Below are 26,545 nucleotides of genomic sequence, written 5' to 3' on the forward strand. Positions count from 1 at the left end.
GAAGCGTTTGTCCTTTTGACTAATTTATTTTCATCGAAGTGAAGAACAAGTCTAAAGGAATGTACGCCGTTCAATGTTGAACGTTTAAAAGTACTTTCATCAATAATCGAAAGAGATATTGAAACAAACAGAGACCATTGTGTTGGAAAAAGTTAATCTAAATAGTGATGTTTATATTTTATTTAACCGATGATTTTGGCCATAGTAATGTTGAATATCAACAAAGAACGCAATCCGGTATTTACCGCAAGCCATTAAAACTACCACCACCATCTTGAAACTGTGAAAGATTTCATAACGACAATAATCCTATGTTCTTTCCAAGTAGAAAACCTGTGTTTATGCAAACTTTCAGCTGAAATGGTAGAGTAGTTTTTGCGTGAAAGAGTAATAAACTCACAGGAAGCGCGACATTTTAGGAAGATCTCATAAGTAAGCTAACTATTGTAATGTGTACCATGATTCGACTTCCAAAAATTTCGACATATCTTCGCGTTTCACATCTCCCATACCCCAAAACAACCGTCAGTGCAAACGTTTATATATATATATATATATACATATATACCAGGAGTGTGAGAAAAGTAATGAGATTGGTAACACTGCGAGTGATCTGGCAACGCTGTGTCTACCAGTCTACGCTAGACCGGGTTGTTCATCCCTTCTACATGATTAGTACGATTTTCAACTCCGTTCACATTATTTTTGACAGCACCATCAGTGAAGTTGTGTTTTTTTTGTGCGTTACGAAAATGGAGGATCGGAATTTAGAGCGACGTTGTGCAATCAAGTTTTGTGTTAAACTTGGGGAATTCGCGAGTGTGACCTTTGAAAAGTTGAAACAGGCCTATGGGAAACATTGATTATCAAGAGCACAAGTTTTCCGCCGGCACAAATCATTTTTGAAAGGCCGGGAACACGTTGAAAATCAACCTCGCTCAGGGAGACCTTCAACTTCAAAATCTGACGAAAACGTTAAGCGCGTGAGGGTTCATGTGGGATCAGACCGTCGTTTAACAATAAGGATGATGAGTGAACAGTTAAATTTAAATACTTTCACTGTACATCAAATTTTGAAAGACTATTTGGACATGCGAAAGGTTTGTGATAATTTTGACTTCAAAACGCATTCTTACGGTTTCTCCACCCCCCCCCCCCTATTCCACTGATTTGAGTCCTTGTGACTTTTCCTTTTCCTGAAATTGAAACGTGTCTTAATAGGACGTCATTTCGGAACTCTGGAGAGCATTCAAAAGACTGTGATCGACCGGTTAAATGCACTACAATTTGAAGCCTTCCAGCGTGCTACCAGGAGTGGGAACGACTCCGTCGGTGCATAGTTGCCCAAGGGAACTACTTTGAAGGGGATAATATTGTTGTTTGAAAAAAATAAAAACTTTGGTAAGTAAAAAGTCAGTCTCATTACTTTTCTCACACACCTCGTATATATATTTAACTTTCTTAAACACGATAACTGCAGTAATTTTGCGAATTTTTTTTTTTTTTGTCTTATGAAGAAAAATATGTGACTGATAGTATTTTTTCTCCTGAATTCAAATATGGTATCGGTTTATCCCCGTCACGCAAGGTTTACGAAAGACAGACATTTATATAATTTCAAACATTTAATACTTTCTGCATTCTTAACTACGCAATATTCAAACATTTAACTCACGTAGAAAGTAAGAAATGACGATTTTCTGCTATACTTTGTGGAGCATCCCTCTTGATGGTCGAAAATAATCGGTCAGCATATAATTCCATTGCCTTAATACCTCATTTCCGTAGCTGAAATCTCCTGATGAAAGTGTTCCCCGTGCTCATCCTTCACTTCCCCAAGATTTCCCGGGAAGATATCTAAGTACGAGTGCAGGAAGTGTACTTTTAAGGACATATTACAACCCAAATTTTTATAACATGTTATAAGATCGTTTACGATCATTTCACTATAATTTTCCGCCATTCGATTTCCCAAAAAACTCTGAGTAACATTTTTGAACGCTTGCCAAGCTACTTTCTCAATCTAGTTCTCAATAGTTCCTCAAACTTTTCATTATGTATTATTGATTGTAATTGTGGACCCACAAATATTCCTTCTTTAATTTTTGCATCACTAATTTTAGGAAACTTCTGTTTTTAGTACATGAAACCAGGAGTATTATCCATGGCTTTGACGAAATTCTTCATTAATCCTAGTTTAATATATAACAGAGGTAGATAAACGTTTTTAGGATTACACAATAGGTCATGTTTCACATTTTTTTCTGTTCTGGAATGAGTGATTCGCTTATAGGCCTTTCTTCTTTAATGAAATGTTTTTTATCTGTTCCTACTATCCCATTCACACAAAAAAATGTACTTCAAAACATTAAAACCGTACTTTGTGTAACCTGCAGATCAAGAATAAGTGTAATTACCTTCTAATCACCACAAATATTCCATTCATATAATGCACATTGAAGCTTTCACAATATAAATTTAAAGTTTTCATATGTTCTTTCATACTAGCAGAGTGAACCACACGGTACTGATGGAAATTTACTACCATTATGCAGAAGCACAGCTTTTAAACTAACTTTAGAGGAATCAGTGAATAACCGCCATTCTGATGGGTTAAGTTCATTACAAAGTGTCTGCCTAAGATAAGAAATGTCACTACAAAACATTAAACCATTTTCTTCAGAATAATAGTAATTAAATTCAGAATGACGATTACGATAAGTACATATCTTTGTATTCTTTTGAAAAAGATCCTTTTAGACAGGAAGCTAGCATTTCAGACTGTTATTTTAGATATCTTTAAATCTCGTATGAGATCGTTAAGATTTTCTTGAGTCAGTAAATGAGGCTCAGGTGAACTGCTTTGTTTAAAAGTTGTATCACCAGAATCTGTTTCTTTTTCTTCCTTACTTCCATCAGACTCTGAGCTCTCTTCATCTAATATCAACCTTTGTGGATTTTAACATATCCTATGGAATCAATAAACAGAAAACGTTTATTTAATACCCTGAAAGAATTTGGAATCGATCCTAAAACTAAAAAATTAATTCAAGAAATTATGACCGATACTTATACCAAATTTAACACCTTGTGGAAATATTCTTTATCAAACCGAAGTCAGAGAAGGAGACGGTCTACCACCGATACTTTTCGATACGGTTTTAGAAAAAATAATTAGACTATGGAATTTTCAATAAGAAAAATTATAAATCTGTCCCATAATTCAAGGGACGAAAACAAAAAAAAAATCGACTGCTCAACTTTCGTGGATGATTTGGTCACTTATAACCCAGAACGTCGAATATACAGAAATTCAATATTTAAAGAAACAACGGAAAAAATCGAATTACAAATATCCATAGAAAAAAAAGTTTAATAAAAAACAGTTGGCAAAATGTTGTATGACCATCCTGGCTATGCCGGTGAAGAATCGTAAAAGATTCGAAAAAATTGTAAAATAAATAATTCTAACAATTTTCTAAAAGGTAGTATGGTAAAACCGTAAAAAGATTGTAAAAATTATACAAATCTGTAAAAACTAAAAATAAAGTAATCTGTAAAAAGTAGAATTACGGTAAATTTAGCTTGATATTAGTTTTTTAAATACTATTTTCTACGGATATAAGTTTATAAAAAAATCAATGAAAAAATAGAAATAACAAAATTACAAAAAAATCAGCTGTTTGTTAAGTACAAATAAAGCTTTTTTCGTTTATCTCTTCTGGATAAGCGTGTATATTTATTAATACATTTCTTTATTGTTTCAAAATTGTAAAATGAAGAAAATTATAACAAATTCTACGAAAATTTCTACATGATTCAAGTCACAATTTTTATTCATACATGCCAAAACACGTTCATAAGTACATACGAATATTATACCCACTTTTTTTGTTTATAGGGGTCCTTGGATCATGAAACGTCGAAAAACCCATATCCCACATTTTAATTAATTATTATACTTTCCTTCTTGCAGCATATCTGTAAAGCTAAGAGTTGATTTTTATTATGTTTATTATTTTATTTTATTACATGTTGCCAAGTATTATTCTCTCTAATCGTAATTTTTTTTTTTCAGTTTTACGGGATTATGGCCAGAAAATTGTACTGATATTCCTGATTCAATATCTTTCATTGAAAATTTACCATCACCAAGATTTATTAAATCTCATTTACCTCCATCACTGCTACCAAAACAGTTATTCATAGTTAATCCAAAGGTAAAGAAAAATACTTATCTACATAATTAATAATTACGTATGTTATAGACAAAATTTTATATTTTTATTTAGTTCTTCCCTCTGTAAAGTAAAATATGTAACTCTCATTTCAATTTTTTCTTCCTTTTTTTACCCTTTTTTTTAAATTCATTACGTCTTTCTTTTTTTCTGAACGAAATAAGCTTCGTTCTTATGTATGCATTTTGTACTTCTGTGTTTTGTTGTGTTAATTCCTTTAGACTTTAATCTGCATTGAATTAAAATGTTATTTAATAGTTTTACTATATATTATAATAACATAATACTTATTTTTTCTGATTTTACTCTTCTGACTTGGTCTGAACAAAGCCAAATCAGTGGAAAAAATATGTACATCAGTAATAAAAAGCTTTTAAATATTAAAAAAAATTGTATGTTCTTATAAAAGTATTACTAAAGTTTTCTTACTATGTTAATATATGCATATATCAATAGTAAATTATTTATTTTTATCTTTTCTTCCCTCCAACTTAAAACTTATTGAAAAACATTTAATTAATCCTGTCACCGCCCAAAAAAAAAATATTTCACTCTTACTATTATTTCAGCCTTCTTTTTTTTTTAAAGAGGTGGAGGAACCCCATTTACGGGCACCTAAGCAGTGTCGGGCTATCTAACAGGTTCCGCCAGTTATAACCAAGGGCGTATGTATACCTGTGCACTACCGGCTAAACCTCCACCCCTGGCTTCCCCCTTCCTGGGACTGCTTATAAAAACATTTCATCAGAAGAAGGGGGCCCACACACACACAGTCATAACAATCCAACAATGTCACACTCCACATAAACAACACTACTGGAAGCAACACATACAGTACGTCAAATGCTTACCCGGCAACAACACACAAGAACCTGCAGAAAACAGGATAAGCTACTAACATGCACGCGTTACACATTCATACACCCGTCAAGACAGAAATCTTAAATAGTCACACCACTTACCAGTAGCCACCATCAGACCCATGCTCATCTCACCCAGGCAACCCTCACACATAAGGGGAGCCCCCTAGGCACTCAGCCGAAGACCTGTCCGCCCCCGCGCCCTCAGGCGCCATTCTCCTCTGCGGGACTCCTCATATAATTGGAGCTTCCTTATGACCGTCCTGACGAATCTATCCACAGTCTTCCGCTGTGCCTTACCTAGTAATAGAACTCGTATGGTATCTTCAGAGCGAAACATGTGCTCACGTCCAGGTTGCCGAGCATCTCTCTACGCTCTATGGCGAATCGCGGACACAAAAAGAAAACTTGTTGGGGGGGTCTCTTCCACATCGCACTCCGGACAATTTTCAGATTGTTCGTGCCCAAATCTATACAAATAAGACCTGAATCTCCCATGACCCGCCAGGAATTGCCTTAACTCAAAACTCAGCGTGCCATGGGTCCTCCGGCACCACCCCCTGCTGTCACCCTTCTATATTATTACACCCTATTATTTCACCCTTCTACAAAAATTTTTGAAATAATTTTACACATGTAACTTCCAGGAAAAATATAATAAAATCTTAAATTGACTACATATACTCGTACATAAAAAAAAAATTAATAGCTTGAATAAATAACTTAGGTAAACCGCTCGTTCATCTAATACTATCAAACAAATTATTTTGAACAAAGCAAAATATCTTTTTAAAAGGTTTAAAAATTCTTTAATCATATTGTAATATACCTTAACTGATAATAGTGGAAATACGTTTTCATTTATTTATTATGCGGTATTCAACAGTAAGTGAAGTGCATTAGTATTCAACAAAAACCTAGCGCGTATCAAATATCACTATCAAATTATCGCTAATCAAAGAACCAGCAGGATTGGTTGAAGTTATAAAGACAGTGGAAGGCCTTCCCACATGAGTTTTAGCAGATTCAGTGGAAGTAGCAGAGGGTGGCATCTGCTTATCGTCGATGGCGGTTAACGTCCTCAAAATTATTGCCATAAATGGAATTACCTCTTGTACAATTCTGTTTGGTAATATCACCTCCTGGTGGTACTTCGCATAAAGATTTCGGTGTAATTTCTTAACTTCCTTTATAACATGAGGTAAATTAAAAATGCCATATTTATGATAAATAATAGTGGCCCTGAGGTAGATAATCCCCACGTCCGGAACACAACATCTATGTTCCACGTCCAGGGCGGCAACAGCTGTACTTTTGTACATCACATATAGCTGGCTAACGGGGTTCCGAGTAAATTCCTCGGTTATGCTTTGTTAAGTTTGACCTGGTTCCAACTTCAGGTCACTAAATGGACTGGATTTTTGGTTACCTGCAGGAAATGGAATAACAAACGATTTTGGAAATGGATTTATACCACTCTTAGAGCTGGCGATGTGGCGGCCAGGGTCAATGTTATTGCAGGTGTAACGGAGACCCTTCCGTTGTCCACATGCCCCCTGCGATGGGACAATGCGATTGTAGCAATGGTGCCCATGTATGTCGGTGCATGGGAGCTCTGAAAGCTTCGGTGAGTAGGAGCCTGGAGTCAGTGCAGAGACTGCGCATCCGCTCTCTGCCAGGACATATGCCGGTTCCACCGGAGTACCGGATCGGACCTCCAAGGTTAGTAGCCCTGGAGTGGGGGTGTACCCCGGCGGCTAGCCTTGCTACAGAAGGGATCAATGTTCATGAATTTTCCTGAACCAACTAACGTGGCAGAGGGTGCACGTAAACACCCTCGTTTAGAAACCGCCGATTCGCCAAAAGCGAAGAGAAAAAAAAAGTAAGGAGAGTGATAAGATTAGAAAAGATGCTGATAAAATCAGTAAAGATTAAAGAAAAGCTTTGTTTGGAAATAATGTTCCCAAACCAAGATTTTTGGTCATTACAAAAGAGAATGGTAACTTCCAAAAGGTAAGTCCATTCTTAATTGCTAGAGAGATTACAAATTGTGCTGGTGGTCCTGTCAAGGAAATCCGTAAGGCGTTTAACGGATTACATGTCGAAACTATAAACGACATGCAAAGCCAGAAAGTCCAGGCGTTAAAGAAGATCGGTGAATTTGCGGTTACTGTCCAACCGCATAGTACACTTAATTCATCTAGAGGAGTTGTTGTTTGCCGTGATCTTCTTAACTGTACTGAAGAAGAAATAGTGCAGGAAATGTCTAGTCAGGGAGTGACACATTGTCGCAGACTTTCTATGAGACGAAATGGTGAGATTCTTCCTTCGGCCTCTCATGTTTTGACATTCAATAGGCCAAGTCTTCCTGAAAAGGTACGAGCTGGCATCCATCGGCTTGATGTACGGGCATTTATTCCGCAGCCGATGAGATGTTTTAGATGTCAACGTTTCGGACACACAGCAGCTAGATGTGAAGCGCAGGAAATTTGTATATGCGGAATGAAGATACAAGAGGGTGATCCATGTAAAGACCCTCCAGTCTGCATTAATTGTAAAGGGCACCATAATTGTCGATCCAGGAACTGCCCAGTATACAAATCAGAAACAGCCATTCAGGAGGTTAAAACGCTTCAAAAAGTCAGCTACCCTGAAGCGAAGAAGATTGTAAACCTACGTACACCTAGACCATCGACTACATACGCAGAAGCAGCTGCTGCTCCCCCAACACCTAAAATCAACGTGGAGCAGTTGCTTAATACGATGGCACCAAGTCTCGCGACAATGATAGAAAGAATCATTGATTACAAGATCGAGTCGACTCATCAGATACAACAAAGTAAACATGAGAAGGCTCATTCCCGGACTGACGTCGCCGACAGAAGACCCGTACCAGTGCAGTTTAAAAAACCGGCAAAATCTTCGATTATAACTCCAGCAATAGACGTAATGAAGAAAAATCTTGATTTATCCGACAAAGATCTAAAGATCACCCCGACGACGAGTCATATAGCTAAGGATACTGTGACAAGAGTACAGGAAAAATCTACGTCAACCAAAATGGAGGTGCAAGTAACTATCGAAAAAGCACCAGACACAGACGATATTAAAACCGTACCTACAGAGGCCCCAAAAGCTCAGAGAACAACTGTGGCGAGAGCATCTGTATCAGCCGGCCCAAGCACAGCCTTAGACATTGAATCAAGTTCATCAGCCGCCGAAAGTGCATCGGTTGCAAGTTTAGACTCAATTGCAACGATGCTCACAGCACGATTGAAGCTTTCATCACCTGATGTAAGCCGGCGAACGTCATTGGCGTCAGAAAGAGAAGACGATGCCATGTCCGAAGCCTCAGACACTCTGTCGTCGGAAGTTGAGGCCGTTCGCAGAATGGAAAAACGAAAGAAAGGATGGCCGAAAGGAAAGCCTAGGCGGTAATTTGTTGGATTTTAAATTAGAAGATTGAAATTTTGATCACTTATTTTCTTCATGGAAATATGAATTAAAGAACCTTTTATTTTATTTTTTTTTTGAAGTGGGATGGGGCTAATGACCAAAGTAGTCGATGCCCCTAAAAACCTCAAAAAAAAAATAAATAAAAATAATAGTGTTTGATAGAGTTGAAATAATTACTCATCTGATAAAATAAATAAAATTACAGAAATAAGAACAAAGTGTGCAATCGAAATTTCATAAATTGATTTATCTAAGAATAATAAGCTTTTAAAAGGTTGGATACATTTTGTGTTTAGCAACGTGGATTTAAATCTCATTTTGTTGATAAAAGAATCTTATTTATTTATTAAAAATTATTCCTAAAAAACTTTATTTACGGAAATAATTAAAAATCCAGTATCCAATGAAATTTTTACTAAACAGATAAAGATGGCTTCTAAAATAAATGTAATAGCTTGCTCTTTGAAACAGTTTTCTTATGCTCAATGCTCATTCTAAAAGACCTCGGGCCTGCCAAACAAAACACAAGATTTTTCAGAATCTTTAAAAAGTTTTATAATCTAGTAACCTATCGGTCAATACATAAATAAACATTTTCCAAATTTTTTATGCCCTCGTTATAATGCTATATGCCCAACTCTGTAAAGTAAAAGTTGCAGTTAGGTAGGCACTGTTACAAATATGTTGTCTCAGCTTTGACTTCATCATTTCATCATTTGAAGTGAATTTCCGTCCAGCGAGCCAATTCTTCATGCCTTGAGAAGAGGTAATAATTGCTGGATATTAAATCCGGCGAACACGACGTATCTAGAAGCACTTTTAATGATACATAACGGAGTTCTGTAGCAATAACCCTAAACGTGTGTGCAGCTGTATTATTGTGATGAAAGAGCACTATTTTTTTAGAATGTTTAGTATCAATAGCATCCTTTAATCAGTTCACTAGTATAGCTTAGTACTCCCCGGTGATGGACCTGTCTTTTTCCAAATAGTCTACAAGCTCTACACCCCAAGAATAAAAAAACCCCGTATTCGTGACTTTCCTTGCACATAGTTTTGTTTTCGCTTTGTTTGGCATACTTTCACCAGTTCTCATACACTGATTGAATACTATTTGGTTTTTGGCTGGTAATTATGAACCCATGTTCCATCTACTATTACAAAATTTCAAAGTAGCTCAGAGGAGTCGCATTTAAATAAGTTTTAACAGCCTTGAGAAGTGTTTAGTTGAATACGTTTCGATTGCTAACAAACGCAGCACCCATCGAACTAAACGGATTTTCATACTAACATCGTAGCATAAAAAGTAACGGACATTGTCCATTGAGATGTTTGCAATTTCAGCAAACTCGTTTTTCTTTAATCGACCATCTTTTTTTTCGGCGTTGTAGCTCCTTGGTACAAATTCACCGGTCGTACCAGTTTTTTAGTGTCCCAAATTAATAATTTTGAATGGATGTATCACCACGGTTAAATTCAGCGGCTCACCTTTTTTTTACCATAAAATTCTTAAGGGGAAGAATTCTTTACAACTAACTAAACTAACTCTTAACTCTTTCTCAAAGTCCGATGGAATTAAAAGCTTTAAAATAAAATACTTTTAATACGGCTCGAACTTCAATTTCATCCATTTCCAGATAATTTCAAAACTTTCTCTGCTTTACTCAATTGCCAAAAACACGTATCTGAAACTTAATAGCACGCCATTTAAAGGATCATACTTGACAAATATCATAGTTGTTTAGACAGTCATACTACGCCATCTTTGTATCAGGCGGAGAACTTTCCAAACAACCCTGATATTCTTCTGTGTTCAACAAAATAAATAGATTAATCTGATGTTAATATATTATATTACCTAAATAATAAATGCAAAGAAGTTTTCTAAAACGACAAAAAACTTAGTTATTCAAAAGAAATTTAGTATAGATACATTTAACCCACCGGGTTGGTCTAGTGGTTAACGCGTCTTCCCAAATCAGCTGATTTGGAAGTCGACAGTTACAGCGTTCAAGTCCTAGTAAAACCAGTTACTTTTACACGGATTTGAATATTAGATCGTGGATACCGGTGTTCTTTGGTGGTTGGGTTTCAATTAAGCACACATCTCAGGAATGGTCGAACTGAGAATGTACAAGACTACACTTCATTTACACTCATACATATCATCCTTATTCATCCTCTGAAGAATTATCTAAACGGTAGTTACCGGAGGCTAAACAGGAAAAAGAAAAAGTATAGATACATTTAGGTTGGTAGATACATTTTTGTATAAAGATAATTTTTTTTTTCAATCTGTAGTTTCCCCGCCCTTGGAGCATAAAGATACATAAAGGTAACCGTACAAAGGATACATATAAATATATAAAGATAAATATAAAGGTAAATATATAAAGATACATTTAGGTAAACAATGTTTTACGATTTAATCATTACATAAAAACAATGCAGCGTAAGGCCCGTTTCATGCTTGAGCTCACTAAAAATTATCATGTTAAAAACAATGATATAATATTAAATTATTTATTATAAGTTAGTTATCTTTATTCTTCTTATCTTTGGTAAAGTCTGGTTGCATTGGGAGACTAACTATAAACAAACAAAATTTTCTTTTCTAACTATAGGAATAATTTTACTAACTTATATTGTGCTGGAACGGTTTGTTAACATCCGTCATCCGTTTCAAATTTAAGTGAATTGAAATTATACTTCATGGTTTTTTATGGGAAAGTAAGTGATACATTTTAATTTTAACTATTTTTTTTTAAATTCTTCATTGTATTATGACTGGTTTATTGCACTTTATTCTTCTCTATACTTTCTCCTATACCATTTTCTTAGCCTCAAAGTACCTTTTACATCTTCCTTTAATATCTACTTTATATATTTTAACCAATGTCATCCTTTAATGTTTTAACCTTCTACACTCTTCTAGAATTAAATTCATTAATTCTGGATGCCTTATAGCCACGATATGGACTAGAATATGGCCCACATATATTCTCTTTTTAATATCATTCTGTGACATATTTTTCTACTTTACAATTTAACTTAAAGCCTTATTATGCAGTATAATCCACATAATTTTCAAAACTTTCCTGTGACACTAATTTTAAAATCATTAATCTTACTTTTCTTTTAGAGTTTCCTCCCCAATGTCTGTTTCAAAATCAATGATATTTTTTTGGTTTAATGAATTCACCAAAAATGCTTTGAAGCTTGTACATGGGAATATAGAAATGGAATTTTAAAAAACAAGAAAAATTTCATTCCTGACCGGGATTCGAATCCAGGACCCCCGGATGAAAGGCTGCGACGCAACTATTCCGCCACAGTGATCAGCGGAATGATCTAATAGTCAATTTTTCTTCTTTCTTTGTCTGTGCCATTCCATTTTTGATATCATCTTTACTAGTTTGTCGTTTGTTGTTTTACTTTCTAAATAAAAAAAATTTGTTACTTTGCATACTGTTTTATCATATGATAATATCTAACTCCAAAATTACCCTCTTTTCTTTTATATCATTTTTACCTTTTATTTTCATTCTTGTTCACTTATAAATTGAATTTCGATCGTATCCATACAATTCGTTTCTTATTTTAACTCAATCCTTTATTTTATCCAAAACAACAGCATAATCAAGCTTATAAATATTATATTCTAACACATGACTGTTATTTCAGTTTTTTTAACATTAATTTTTCTTCTATAAACAAATTAAAAAGCAATTGAATTATATGTTTCTATACTTTTTTTTATAAAAAAGCTTTTTTTTGTCTTCAGTCATTTGACTGGTTTGATGCAGCTCTCTAAGATTCCTTACCTAGTGCTAGTCGTTTCATTTCAGTATACCCTCTACATCCTACATCCCTAACAATTTGTTTTACATATTCCAAACGTGGCCTGCCTACACAATTTTTCCCTTCTTCCTGTCCTTCCAATATTAAAGCGACTATTCCAGGATGCCTTAATATGTGGCCTATTAGTCTGTCTCTTCTTTTAACTATATTTTTCCAAACGCTTCTTTCTTCATCTATTTGCCGCAATACCTCTTCATTTGTCACTTTATCCACCCATCTGATTTTTAACATTCTCCTATAGCACCACATTTCAAAAGCTTCTAATCTTTTCTTCTCAGATACTCCGATTGTCCAAGTTTCACTTCCATATAAAGCGACACTTTAACATACACTTTCAAACATCTTTTCCTGACATTTAAATTAATTTTCGATGTAAACAAATTATATTTCTTACTGAAGGCTCGTTTAGCTTGTGTTATTCGGCATTTTATATCGCTCCTGCTTCGTCCATCTTAAAAACAGCTTAATTTTCTAATTTTCTTCCTACTGTTATTATAGCTAACCGATTTTTTTTAACCAAAAACAACTTTATTTCATTAGGTTTTTCCTATTGTTCTAAAAATTTAAAAAAAGTTCTTCCCAAATGTACGTTAAAAATGTTATTGCACTTTTTAATAATACTATACGTTAATATATTCATAAAATAATTTTATAATATATTTTTTTTTAAATGCTAATTAAACAATATAAAAACACTATTAAATGCCATAATTATGATTTATAAAATTAATGGTATAAATTTTTTTATAAAAATTGTTACTAAAACTTTATATATATAAACAATTTTATACATAAACGGAATTATGAAACAATTTTTCCATTCAAGTCATCTGTTGAATGATATAGAAAAATACAACGGAAAAAGATTTGTAAAAAATAGAGAAAATAATTTATGTAAATCTGCTATATATATATATATATAAAACATATTTCTCATTATTTATTATTTATTTTTATCATTTATGACTATATGTTTTACGTTTTCAGATAATCTATGTTCATAGAAATCCAAAAGATGCAGCTGTTTCGTATTTCCATCATTTTCAATTATGGAATAACTATACTGGAACTCTCGATGAATTTTTGGAGGCTTTTGTCGAAGATAAGTGTGAGTATAATGTAAAAAATTAAAAATAAAATTTAAAAAATATTAAAACAAGGAAAAAGTTGAATAAATTTCCCTACATTACCGGGAAAGTTACTAACTCTGGCTACTGAAGGCTTTGCCCTCGAAAGACTACTACTTAAAACGAAAATTAAGCGGAACATTAAATTATTTAAATATGCAAATGTACAACTACTTATAAAAGAAAATTATTTTATTCTTTAAGTAAAAATTTTGGGGTGCTGGATCTTTAGTAACCTCCTTTCCTCAAACGATCGTAACTACGCTTAAATGGGGAAAATTACTCATACTGAGGTCATCGTATAAAATCTCTTAAAAATCAATTTATTCAATTTAAAGATAACACGAAATAAATAACTAGCAAAAAAGGGTTAATATCCCCTACCCATGAATGAAATTATCTAAATACATAATCAAAATAACATACTAAGGTAATTGTAGCATTTATATTAATGTAACTTTTGTGTCCAGAAACGATAGAAAATAAAAAAATTATTTTTCTTTTATGGTGAAAGGGTTTAAAGAGAGGGTGGTTATGGTGGGAGGGAGGATTTTATGGTTAGTGAATAAGATCAAACACCACAAGAAAGTACCTTAGACATCTGAGTACAATTAAATTATATGATGAGAGTATATAATTCTTACATACTCTTTGAATAAAATTCTGAAATACAGAACCCATAAAATCCGATTATCCTTCGACCAATTAACAAAATTAAATTACTATACAGAAATAATCATCCCAAATTTCGTCCTAATTGGTACATTCATTCTGAAGATATCAAGGAAAAACATATATATATATATATATATATATAATGTGCATTCTTACATCCTTCCGAGATTTTTTTATTTAAAAAATGCGTTTTTCGGTTAAGAATATTCATAAAATGTCATGATTCAACCCAATGAATTATTACTTTTTGACCTTTCATGAAAGGTCAAAAAACACCAAACATTTGTGTGTTTCTAAAAAAAAAGAACACAAAAACCCTAACATGTAAAATTTGATCCAATTAGCATACTTTCCGTTATATAGTATACTTTAAAGCTATAGAGAATAACTATAAACCAGAGAAAGTTACAGAACGTAACGTACCTAAAAAAGCATATATAATCAACAAATAAAATGATTATACACTGAATTATTTTAAAGATTTGTCCAAAACTTTCGTCTTTATAGGATATTTAAAATAATTACCTTTATTAATGAATAAATATTAAATACAAAAGCGTTTATTTTTGACATTAATTTTAAAATCCAGTAGACATAACGGCAGTGTACACATACTATTCGGAATTTATGTTATTATTAATTGCATCTGTATTTTATTCAACGTATTAGAACAAAATTAGGATCGATTTACGGGCATAGTCGAGTCGAGAACAGTATCAATAAAATATATAACTGACAAGTTATCATAGATGTGTGCGCGTGTGTGTATGTGTGTGTGTGTGTGTGTGTGTGTGTGTGTGTGTGTGTGTGTGTGTGTGTGTGTGTGTGTGTGTGTGTGTGTGTGTGTGTGTAATATTATTACACAAATATATGTATACACACACGTGTGTGTAAATACAAACATATGTGTATAATTATTCACAGACTGTATGTATGTGTGTGTAAATATATATATATATATAATGTTTTCATATACTTTATTAAAACTAAACCGTATTGACAGCTGGACGATGAATGATCGTCGTACCTTGCTATGAAAACCAATAACAACGTTTAAATTTGTAATTAGTTTCCATAGTAACGAACGCTGTTACCAAGACTAAAAAATACATGTAAAAGAGAAAAAAATAAAAACAGGAAGTATCTCCCGAGAAAATTTAATTAAGGCCTATATAGTGTTATTACGTAATTTATTTATTTTTATGTATTTTCCATTATATTATCTTTAGATTCCTTCTCATACTATTATTTATTTTATTAAATTAAATAATCAGTGAAGTTAATTACTTAAAATTTATATTTGTAAAAAGATTTTAGATTTTTTTAATAATATCCTTAGGAGCATAAAAAAGGAAACAAATTTTGTTCGATTTAAAAGGAAATTCATAAACTTAGAAAACATTAAAATATACAAATTAATATTTATAAGATACGGTCATGTAAATAAAATGTACAATAATTATTAATTAAAATTGGTATTTTTACTTTCCCGCTACAGTAGAGCTATAGCTCTAGAAGAGAAAGTACAATAATCGACCCAATTTGGGCATTTGCGATTTTCACACGCATCTGGACGTTTTGACACCTAAGGAACCCAAAAAACCGGATGAAAATTTTCCGGTTGTTAATGTTCGTATGTACGACGTATGTACTTCGGTGTTGGCGTCTAAATCACCTTATGTCTCGAGATTGAGAAACCGAGTTTGAGCAAAGTAGATCAGATTATATCTATAGCCTATTTGGGGCACTGATGCCATTAAATTTTCAACATAAAACGTCGTGGGGGTGAGACTGTAGAGCAAGGTCATCCTCAGTATCTCGAGATTTCGCCTAATTAAGGTCATATTTTTCTTAGGCATATTTGTTAAAGATTAAAAAATAACAATATTTTCAAAACGACTTTCTGCAAAATCGCACCCAAAGAAATACTGTTGTAGTCCTCCGCTGTGTTGTGACGTCACAGGTAAGCGATAGAATTAAATAAATGAATAATATTTAAGTGTAAAAAAAGTAACTCGGTCTGGCTGGGTCTTAAACTCGATTGTCCGGTAGACTCGGTAACTGGTCCGTTAATCCTCACAGTTACATCAGTCTTCGACCATACAAGCGAAATCTGTTTTGTCCAAGTTGTGAAATTTTATTAGTTTCAATAGTGCCGACCGTCACCGCTAGTACCGCCACACCCGCGCGAATTAAATGCGGTATGCACGTGCGCTTTAATTATAATCAAAGAATTGAATAAAGAAAAAATTTTACATTTAAATAAAATGATAAATATTTGTGTGTACGTGTATGTAAGTCGTCCATCAGAAACAATCTACAGTTGTCAGATTTTTTTTTATTAATGAATTAATTAACCACAGAAGCTTACAAAGTAATTTTCACGTAGGAATATGAATGTGGAAATGTTTAGCGTATGAAATATGCCGTAGCTGACAGGGATCGAATCCGGGATCTTCGAATGATTGGCTGAGACTTTACCACTCCGCCACCGAGAACCAAACGATTTCCAAAAAGATATTAATTCAAATTCAAATGTTTTATCTGTATTTAAATTAAAATTGTTCATTCATAATATTCGGTCGTCAAGAAATAAATTATACGTCAATAAGGCCGTAACGTGATCGATAATATTATCTGTAATAGTCGCAAACATTTATGCAATGTAATCTATAATAGTCGCAGATCTTACGAACATGAAGTTACGGTCTTATTGACGTACAATTTTATTTTATTTCTTGATGATCGACTATTATGAACGTAAAAATTTTAATTTAAATTCGTTTCTTATTTTAACTCAATCCTTGAGTTAAATGTATAAATTGTATAAAATTATACATTTGAATTTGAATTAACACCTTTTGGGAAATTCCTGATGATGGAGTAAAGGATCCGAAAGTAGTCGGATGTATACTTTTTAAATTATTGGTATGTGGAAATTTATTTTATACAGTTATAATTTACCTGAAGAAAACTATACCGAATTAAGGAAAATTAAACATAATGAGAAACTTCAATCTAAAATTATCTAGACTTTTATTCATGAATATTTTTTTAAGTTATTAAATCAACTGTTATCGGAACTTTTTTCTTTTAACCTCCGAGACCACCGTTAGGTATTTCTATAAAGGATGAGATGAGTGACAATTTTTTAGCGTATGAAAATGCCATGCCTGATCAGGATTCAAACCCTGAACCTCCGGATGAGAGGCCGAGACGCTACCACGCGCGCCATGATGGCCGACAGCTGTTGTTGCTACTAGCAGTGAATTTAAATGATAATTATAAGTACATGAACAAATAAAAGAGCTAACAACAAAGTTGTTATACTTTCCTGGCTTCGACAATTTTTTAAAAAAATCTGTTAATAAATACTCAATTAAATAAGACAGCTTTTTCGATTGCATATTTTGAACGGAATTTCTTTTGAAATTATCCATTAAAAGATCAATTTTTGAATTTTTAAAATTTTTTCGTGTATCTTTAGTTTTTACTGTATAAGAATAAATAACCATTTGGATTTTGGATTTTTAGGGAAGGAAAAAAATTGGGGGCAATTTTTTTCTTAAATGGTTAGGTAACGATTTACGCATGTGCTGAGGTTAATATAAAGTGGGGTTATGTTGGCAAAATTTTGAGAAAGTTGACCCCAAAGAAACTACCTACTCCAATCCCTGGAGGTATTAATCCCAAACTTTTACCAATAAATTGTCCCATATGTACCAGTTTCTGTGCCAAATTTAACTAAATCGAAATATCTAGTTAAACGTGATTAAACTCCAAACACGCCATCACATTTACTTACGTACCTACAAATATTACCCCCACGTTTTTATTTTTTTGAAGTTCCTGGGTCATGAAACTTCACTAATGAAAAAGCAAAGTCATATACCAATTTTTTTTTGTTGACTAATTTCCATATTTCCCTTCTTGTAACTCAGCTCTAGAGCTCTCTCTTTTCCTATTTGGCCTCCAGAACCACCTTAAGATATTTCCTTCAGAGAACGATATGTATGCATGTAATTGAATGTAGGCTTGTACAGTCTCAGGTCGACCATTCCTAAGATGTTTGGTTGATTGAAATCCAACCACCAAGGAATACCGGTATCCATGATCTAGCATTCAAATCAGTACAAAAGTAACTTCCAATACTAGGATTTGAACCGTAGAACTCTCGACTTCGAAATCAGCTGATTTGCGATAACTAGTTAACCACTAGACCAGTCCGGTGGGCTTAGCTCTAGAGCTATTATGCAAGGAAAGTATAATTACAAGTCTAGAAAGTAAAATGAAAATGATTACAAATAAATACGATTTTCTGGGCTTGGCTCTAGAGCTATTATGTAAGGAAAGTATACTCTAGAAAGTAAAATGAAAATTATTACAAATAAATACGATTTTCTGTACAAAGAAATAAACAAAGTACGGATTTATTCTTACTTAAATCATAAACAATGCATTCTGAACAAATAAACTGTGAATTTCTATAGGACCTAAATCAAACAAATATCTCCTATCAAGAGCAAAGTTTTTGGGAAGGGATAACCGTTTAATATTCTTTGGTAGAAAACTTTCACAAAAAGTTTAATAAGTTTAAAATTATATAACACATTTAAAAAGTCAACTTTTTTTTAAGCAAAATGTAATTTAATAATTTTAAAAATACCTTTGAAACCCCATCGGGTTTGTCTAGTGGTGAACTCATCATCGTAGATCTGTTGATTTCGAAGTCGAGAGTTCTAAGTTTCAAATCTTAGTAAACGCAGTTAGTTATTTTTATACAGATTTGAATACTAGATCGTGGATACCGGTGTTCTTTGGTAGTTTGGTTTCAATTAACTGCCCACCTCAGGAACGATCGACCTGTGACTGTACAAGACTATACTTCATTTACATTCATACATATCATCCTCATTCATCCTCTGAACTTACGGTGGTTCCGGAGTCTAAGCAGAAAAAGAAATTAAAAAAAAAAGAAAAGAAAGAAATATACCTTATAACAAGACACTTAGCCAATGAACTTGAATCATTTTATTAATTTCTGATATTTCGGATAAAAACGTTTATTTCGGATTGAACTGAAATTTTGAATTATGTTTTGTTCTTATGGTTATATAACAAATAATATATGATTACATAAAATTATAATAAAATCATATATAATAAAGTAAAACAACAGTTTTTCTTTTTGCACATTTAGTGAACAAAAGGACGATAAAAGGAGTTGTCACAGAAAATGAAATGTTATAATTTATGAGAAATGTGAATGTAAATAATGCATTTGATGTTAATTGAAATTTTTTTAATTAAAATAAAACGGATTTTTTTTTATTCCAGTGGTTTTTAGTCCTTTCTGGGAACATGTTTTAAGTTTTTGGGAATTAAAAGGTAGAGAAAATGTTCTGATATCATCATTTGAAGAAATGAAACATGTAAGTAATTCTGTTTTCTTCATATTAATGAGCTATTTTTTTTTTAAATTGACTGGTATTTAATAATATAATTTTAAGCGTAAATTTGATTAATTACTGAATAAGAATCTGGCTTGAAATAAATACCCAACGATGTCTATCCAGTTTGCTAGAGCTTTTCAAGATATCAAAACAAAGAAAAAGAAGACAAAGTAGCTTTTTCAAAATAACTTTCAAAAGATGGTTGAGAGGAAAAAATAGAAACTATTCGAATACAATAAATGTTAATTTTGACAGTTAAAAAATAGTAATATTGATGCTAAAATGGTAGTAGTATATAACATAAAACTTCAAATATATTATGAACATAATGCGTTGTAAACGTACTAACTCAATTTGCTTTGTATTCTAATTATCCAAAGCTGGACGTTGAACCGTACAAATAGGATAGATGAAATTACTACAAATAAACTCAAAAGTCTCGATATATGCAAAGCATTTGTTTCAAAACACAACCATAAAAAAGCAATACAATTTAAAGAAAAATAATGTGATTAGTTACAAATATTACAATTATTTGTGCAAAACAATATAGAAATAAAATGTTTTCATAAAAAATGTTGAAAGTGTCTACCATTTTCATCAATGCAAGCCTGTACCCTCTTTTTCATATTCTGTGCAACCTTTCAAAGCGTACTCTTCCGATTTGTCGTAATTCTTGAGTTATGTTGGCTTTCAGTTCTTCAATGATGATGAGTGGATTATTTTTAAATACACAACCTTTTAGATATCCCTATACAAAAAAAAATCTTCAGAAAAAACATCAGGTAACCTAGCTGGCCATAAGCCAGTCTATATTACTCTTTCACCAAAGAGACTTCTCAAAATCTATTCTTGCTTTTGCCTTACAACGTGTGGCCCCATCGTGGTCAAACCACGAATCTCTCTCGTTTAATTTTAAATTTGCGTTATAAATTGAGTTAAAATTTCTTGGTAGAGGTCTGCATTAAATATTTTTTCAAAGAATATGTGGCCAGTTATTCTTCATTTGGAAATTGAACACCACACACCAATTTTCTGTGGGTGTAGAGGTCATAAATGGATGACGTGAGGATTGTTAGAGCTCCAGTCGCAATCATTCCGACTATTAACGTAACCGCTCAAATGAAACCAAGCCTCATCTGTAATAAAGATATTACATGCTCTCCCGAACAAACTAATAATCCATTGATAGTAGAAAAGCCTAGCAGAATAATCAAGTGGATGTTATTAATGATGCATGAATTCAGTAAGGATTTAAGTTAAGCAACCGGGTTGGTTTAAAGGCACTATACAGATATATTCCTTTTTTTTGCATAAGTTTTCGTAATAAAAATTTCAGTTTATAAAGCTTACCCTAACATCTGCCAATGTCTTGAATGGAATTATTATGTGTCCAAAATTGATTACCTCTTGTGTAAAATTTCTTTTTTTGAATGATGAAAATTGATATAACGAAAGTTTAAATTACAAATTTAATTCTAGAAATTGATGATAACGGATCGGGATTTTCCGTTAGTGATCGGTACATTCCGGTGGCTACTTTTTCGTTATAGTTCATTATTTTATGAAGAAAAACAATCGCATAAAATAAAAGAATGTAAAAAATTTTTAAAACATCACTGTTAAATTAAACGCAGCAAATGGTAAAAAATGATTTTAGGACAGTATCTCAGAATGGATTTGACAACAAACTTTGATGGTGATATGTAAGATCGTGAAAGTGATATGTGAAAGTCATAGCTTCAAATTCAATGGCCTAAAGAAAGGGGTGCTGCAACATCCCACTCTTTAGGCCATTGAATTGGCCTTTAAAACTTGTGAAATCCATTCTGAGACACCGTCCTAAAATTATTTTTTACCTTTTAGTGCGTTTAATTTAAGAGTGGTGTTTTAAATTTTTTTTACATATTTTTTTACTTTTTAGTGCATTTAATATGAGTGGTTTTAAAAATTTTTTTTTATGTATTTTTTATTTTATTTTTTTGTTTTTCATAATTTTATACTTTTCAGCTGCGCTAGCGCACAGTTTTGAGCGTATTTAGCAAAACATTGGATTTGTATGTTTTACGGTGGGTGAAGGTAATCAAAACACGATTTAATTTCCGGATAATCAAAATCTAGTCGATCAAGAGTGTGTCCGATGCGTTAAACAGTTAGTGGCACTGAACCTGCTGATACATATGCCATTTTAATCGTGAAAATCGGACGAGTGGTTGCCGAGATATTACGGTGGCACCCCATCGCACCTCCTCCTAAGTTCCAAATGGCGTCCCGGTGGCACTTGAAAATATTATCAACCGATTGGTACCACTGAGAGCAGATGGAATTATGATGTAGAAGGGTCGAAAAACATTTTCAGAGGATTAGGACCGTTTTCGAGAAATTTGTGATTTTCGTCAAAAAATTCGAAAAGTAATAAATTTTTCCAAAACTTCCATATAAGGGCGATTTTTTTAGCGTTAGCTCTGAGAAGAGCCGTTGGTTCCGGAAGCTGGTTTCCGGCGAAATCGGGGAGTTGCGGCTCGCCCATTGAAGTCCGACCGGGCTTTCCCTCAGCGGCAGTTAGGTACCCACTACAGCATGACAGTGGTGGGCCCCCAGAGCCCACCACTGTCGGGTCGGCGTCGGTCGTCTTTCGCCGGCGCGGCCGAGGCGGTTCTCCCTGAGCGATCCGACGCTGGGCCGGCTGTTGCTGCTGAGCCCGGCGAGCTGGAGCTGAAGCGGGAATGTAGCGTCCGCGTCCAGCGGCTCCTCGGCGGGCCGACCAGGCCTGCTGCTCCGGCGGGGATTTTGGCATCCGCCGGGAGGTCCCCACTTTGAGCCGGCCAGGAGACTTCTTCTTCTTCCAACTTCTTCTTCAGGTGGTGGTCGACGATGAATTGCCAATTCACTCTCGTGCACGCTGTTTTATAGGAGCCTGAGAGTGGTGAGGCTGCAGCGCCGCTACGGTGGGAGAAGTGCGCGGTGGGAGTAATGCTTGTATCAGCGCGTCCGTACACTGTGCGTCCCTCTCACATCGTTGCTACCGTTATCCCCCGCCGATATTAAATTGGGCATATATGTGGTAAAATATATATATATATATATATATACATAAGAAGTAAACAGCTGACCACCACGAGACATGTACTAATGAATCGTGATTCTCCGGTAGTGATCGGTACATTTCGGTGCTAAGCTAAGGGGGACGCACACTCAGACACACATACAAACGCTGTTTAGTAGGGTAGGAAAATACAAACACAAACAATTAAATAAACTCCTTCAAATGTCCTCCACCCCTCATTTTCAAGATATATTGCAAAAACACAACTTCACTGTATACTTCTTATAAGGAAATAAATGAAAAACCTTAAAAAAAAGTCTACCAGCGCCAACCACTGTACCGATTTCGCCAATTTTTTTTAGGAAAGCTTATGACCCCTAGTTATGTCATCAATGGTGACATGCCCCTTTCTGTCTCCCCCATTTTTGGGAGATATTGATTAAATAAGTCTGATGTACTATTGTATCATTGTTTAAAACCGGTTTTAATAAATATTGAGTACAGTTCACTTTTCTTAGTTTCATTCTTTTATTATATGTTGATGCGTTTCGGAATAACTCCATTGTCAAAACTTATTTTATTCCAATGAGTACAATACTGTCATTGTACTTTATGAGTACAATAAATTTAGACAATGAAGTTACTCCGAAACGGTCAACATCTAATAAAAGAATGAAGGTAAAAAAGGTAAACAGTACTCAACATAGAAATCATAGTGTTCTTATCAGAAAAGATTATTATCTTAATAACAACAATCAATTTCAACTCCAAAAAAAATAGTTTAGAAAAACGTATGCAGTAATAAATTATACAAAAAAATAGTCTACTTTAAAAAGAAATTCTCCCCCCCCCCCCCAACAAGCCCTCACACCCAATCAGTCCACACTCCCAACTAGTCACTAACCACAATGAACGGAAAAGGTGAGATGATGTACTACCGCTAACCTCCATTAAAATAAATTAAATTTCATGAAAGTTTAATATAATATTATATTTATTATTCGTTATTTATTTAAATATAATCTTTTTGGTTAAATTTTAAGCAGGATTTATCAAAGGTATTGAAGAAGACAGCTGATTTCTTAGGAGTAACTTATACAGAAGAACAAGAAATTGAAATACTAGATCATTTAAGTTTTAAAAGTATGAAAAATAATCCGATGGTTAATTTTGAAAATGATATAAAAGAAATTGGTAAAGAAAATATGGCATTTATAAGAAACGGTGAAGTAGAAGGTTGGAAAAAAGAAATGACACCAGAGATTGCTGAAAAATTTGATATCTGGACAAAAGAAAAATTAAATGAATCGGATTTCCCTTCATATTTAAATAAACATATAAATTAAATGTATTATTGTGTATATGTTACGGAAAATGTAAATATTGTATTATTTAAAATAATGATCAAGATGTTAATAGAATATATAAGCTACGGATTAATTGGTAATTCGAGTAATTTAATGGTAGTTAATTTGTTTGCTACTTCATGGGTATTTATAAATACTTAGTACGTTTGGTAACTTATTACATTACCAGTAATTTCTGTATAATGATTATAATGCTTAGTAATATTTATTCTGTAATGTTAAATCATGTAATTTGATATCATTTAATTAGCAAATAATAATGTAAGATACTTGTATAAGCTATTTAATAAATACACCAAAATATAACAAAATAATTAAAAAATAATAATAATTAAGTTATTTTTTTTATTTATAAATAATAATAAACTGTAAATCGCATAATTGTACACATACTTTTTTAATTACTAAACGTTTATAAAACGTAATTAGATACGTTTTTTTTTCTTTTTGTAAATTTTATGGAAAAATATACTGATTAATAGAATTAATTATTTAATAAACTTTAAGTTTTAATCTTAAAGTATTTGAATTAAAAAATTTTCATCATAGTTTTGGAGTGGTATAAACATTTGCATAGTAAAAATTTTACTCTCTAAAACAAATTTTCAGGGAATCATTAAAAATGCACTGAACTATACAAATTGTAACGCAAACTGTACAAAATAAAATAAAAAATCACACTTTATTTATTTGTTTTTTGTTTCCTCCTTCAAACAACTAATCCTTACAACTCCACTGACTTCTATCAATAGTTTTAATATTAATATTGGAGTGAAAAAAAAAGCTGGCAAAGTGTTTCATTACTTTCCCGGCTCCTCCAAGCCGCCGAATCAAAGAGAGTATTTAAATGACTCAATATGATTTAAAATTAATAAATAAACTACAATAGAAATTCACGAAAAAATCTTTATTTTATAAGAACTGGAATTCCCTGAATTAAAGGAAATTTTTGCGAATTTTATGCTTACAAAAAGTAAGTTTCAAGCACTGATAATTCGGAATTGCAAAAAAAAATTTGATTTTGGGGGCATCCTTACTCCAGGGAAGTAATTGTTTAAGCTTGATATTAAACACCAAATTTACCCCTTGATTTGAATTTCAAAACGGTTTAATTTTACAGAGGAAGCAGAAAACAGGGCTAAATGATTCGAGAACCAAAACTCGCTAACGAACCGTTATCTGACCTATGTTTATATGAATTTTTTTGTTTCTTATTTTTTACTATAGAATCATTTCCCGAGAGATTGACTTGCAAAATTTGGAATCAATCCCAATAAATTAAAACTAGTATATTTCAGTTAAAAAAATAATTAAGCAAGGAAGATCAATATACCGATGAAAAGCTAGCAGTGAATGTGTTGATATCCAGATTTAGTTAATTTTGTAATAGAGGTTCGTGTAGATGAAAACTGTACAGAAAGACAAAAATTAGATTATATTAAAGATAAATAATGAGGTAGTAGGATGGGTGAATATGTATAACTAAAAAAAAAAAAAATAATTAAAATAAAATAAAAAAAAAACGTAAGTTCAAGTCTTCCTATTCATCTTGGCTGTAAATATTGATAAATACTCGTACTCGAGAATAAAACGAAATTAAATATATTGGAGTTAAGTATTTTTCAAAGATGGAAATTGAGAATAGAAAAAAAGTTTGAAAAAATTAAATAAATCTTAAAAAATATTCTCAAATTTAAATCAAACCAATAAGAAGCCAGGACAAATTGCGTAATCGCGATAAAAAATAAATTAGTAAATAGACGACAATTAAAACACCAATGATGATATTTTTTACATAAAAATATCATTATATTTTTACAATAGAAATACTTCAATATTGATTATAGGATAACAATTAGTAACGTTTTGTAATCAACTTAATTAATAGTTAGAAAATGTAAAAAATTAACTCTTAAGTCAGTGCAAGAACTTTAAAGACTATATCAAGGTTTATTTTTAATGTACTTGAAAATAATATTTAGATTCAATCATAATGTTTTTGAAGATTATAACAAAAAATTACATAATGTACGGTAAATTTAGCGAAGCATCATAGACGTACGTATGATATTTGGTAAAGGTCATCGTAAAGGGTTTTATTTGAAATTTAACATGTCCGTACACTACGCGTTTCACTAATCGGATTGCTTTTGACTGAAGGGGTTATAGGCTACTTGTTTTAGAAATGATGATTAGTGCAGCCATACATAAATTTGTTCTCATAATCAAAACGATGAATTTTGTATTAAAGGTAAGTTAAATTGTCCAGAAAAGAAGCCGGTTTAACTTTTTCAATTAATTAATGAATTTTGTTTATAACATCAAATATGACATATTATTCATTCCTCAAATTTGTAATTTGTCAAAATATCAACCGACGTATATAATACATGTAATAAACATAAATCTAAATAACATCAATTATTAATTTACGCAAACGAAATAGAAGGAATTTTATAAAT

General features: G+C 32.7%; 1 protein-coding gene across 2 annotated transcripts in view; it reads left to right on the forward strand.

Moving 5' to 3' along the window:
* Window positions 1-24,768, forward strand: part of LOC142331239 (luciferin sulfotransferase-like) — a 133,573-nt gene extending 108,805 nt beyond the window's left edge. The window contains exons 4-7 of one of the 2 annotated variants that reach the window (XM_075376993.1): window positions 4,079-4,220; window positions 13,403-13,523; window positions 19,555-19,649; window positions 23,760-24,768. In XM_075376993.1, the coding sequence (XP_075233108.1) occupies window positions 4,079-4,220; window positions 13,403-13,523; window positions 19,555-19,649; window positions 23,760-24,062 (661 nt within the window). In that variant the 3' untranslated portion in view covers window positions 24,063-24,768. The remainder of the gene's footprint in view (window positions 1-4,078; window positions 4,221-13,402; window positions 13,524-19,554; window positions 19,650-23,759) is intronic. The other variant, XM_075376994.1, reaches the window with a different exon arrangement.
* The last annotated feature ends 1,777 nt before the right edge of the window (window positions 24,769-26,545 follow it).

This window comes from Lycorma delicatula, chromosome 10 (genome assembly GCF_047948215.1).
Source record: "Lycorma delicatula isolate Av1 chromosome 10, ASM4794821v1, whole genome shotgun sequence".
NCBI classification, from domain to species: domain Eukaryota; kingdom Metazoa; phylum Arthropoda; class Insecta; order Hemiptera; family Fulgoridae; genus Lycorma; species Lycorma delicatula.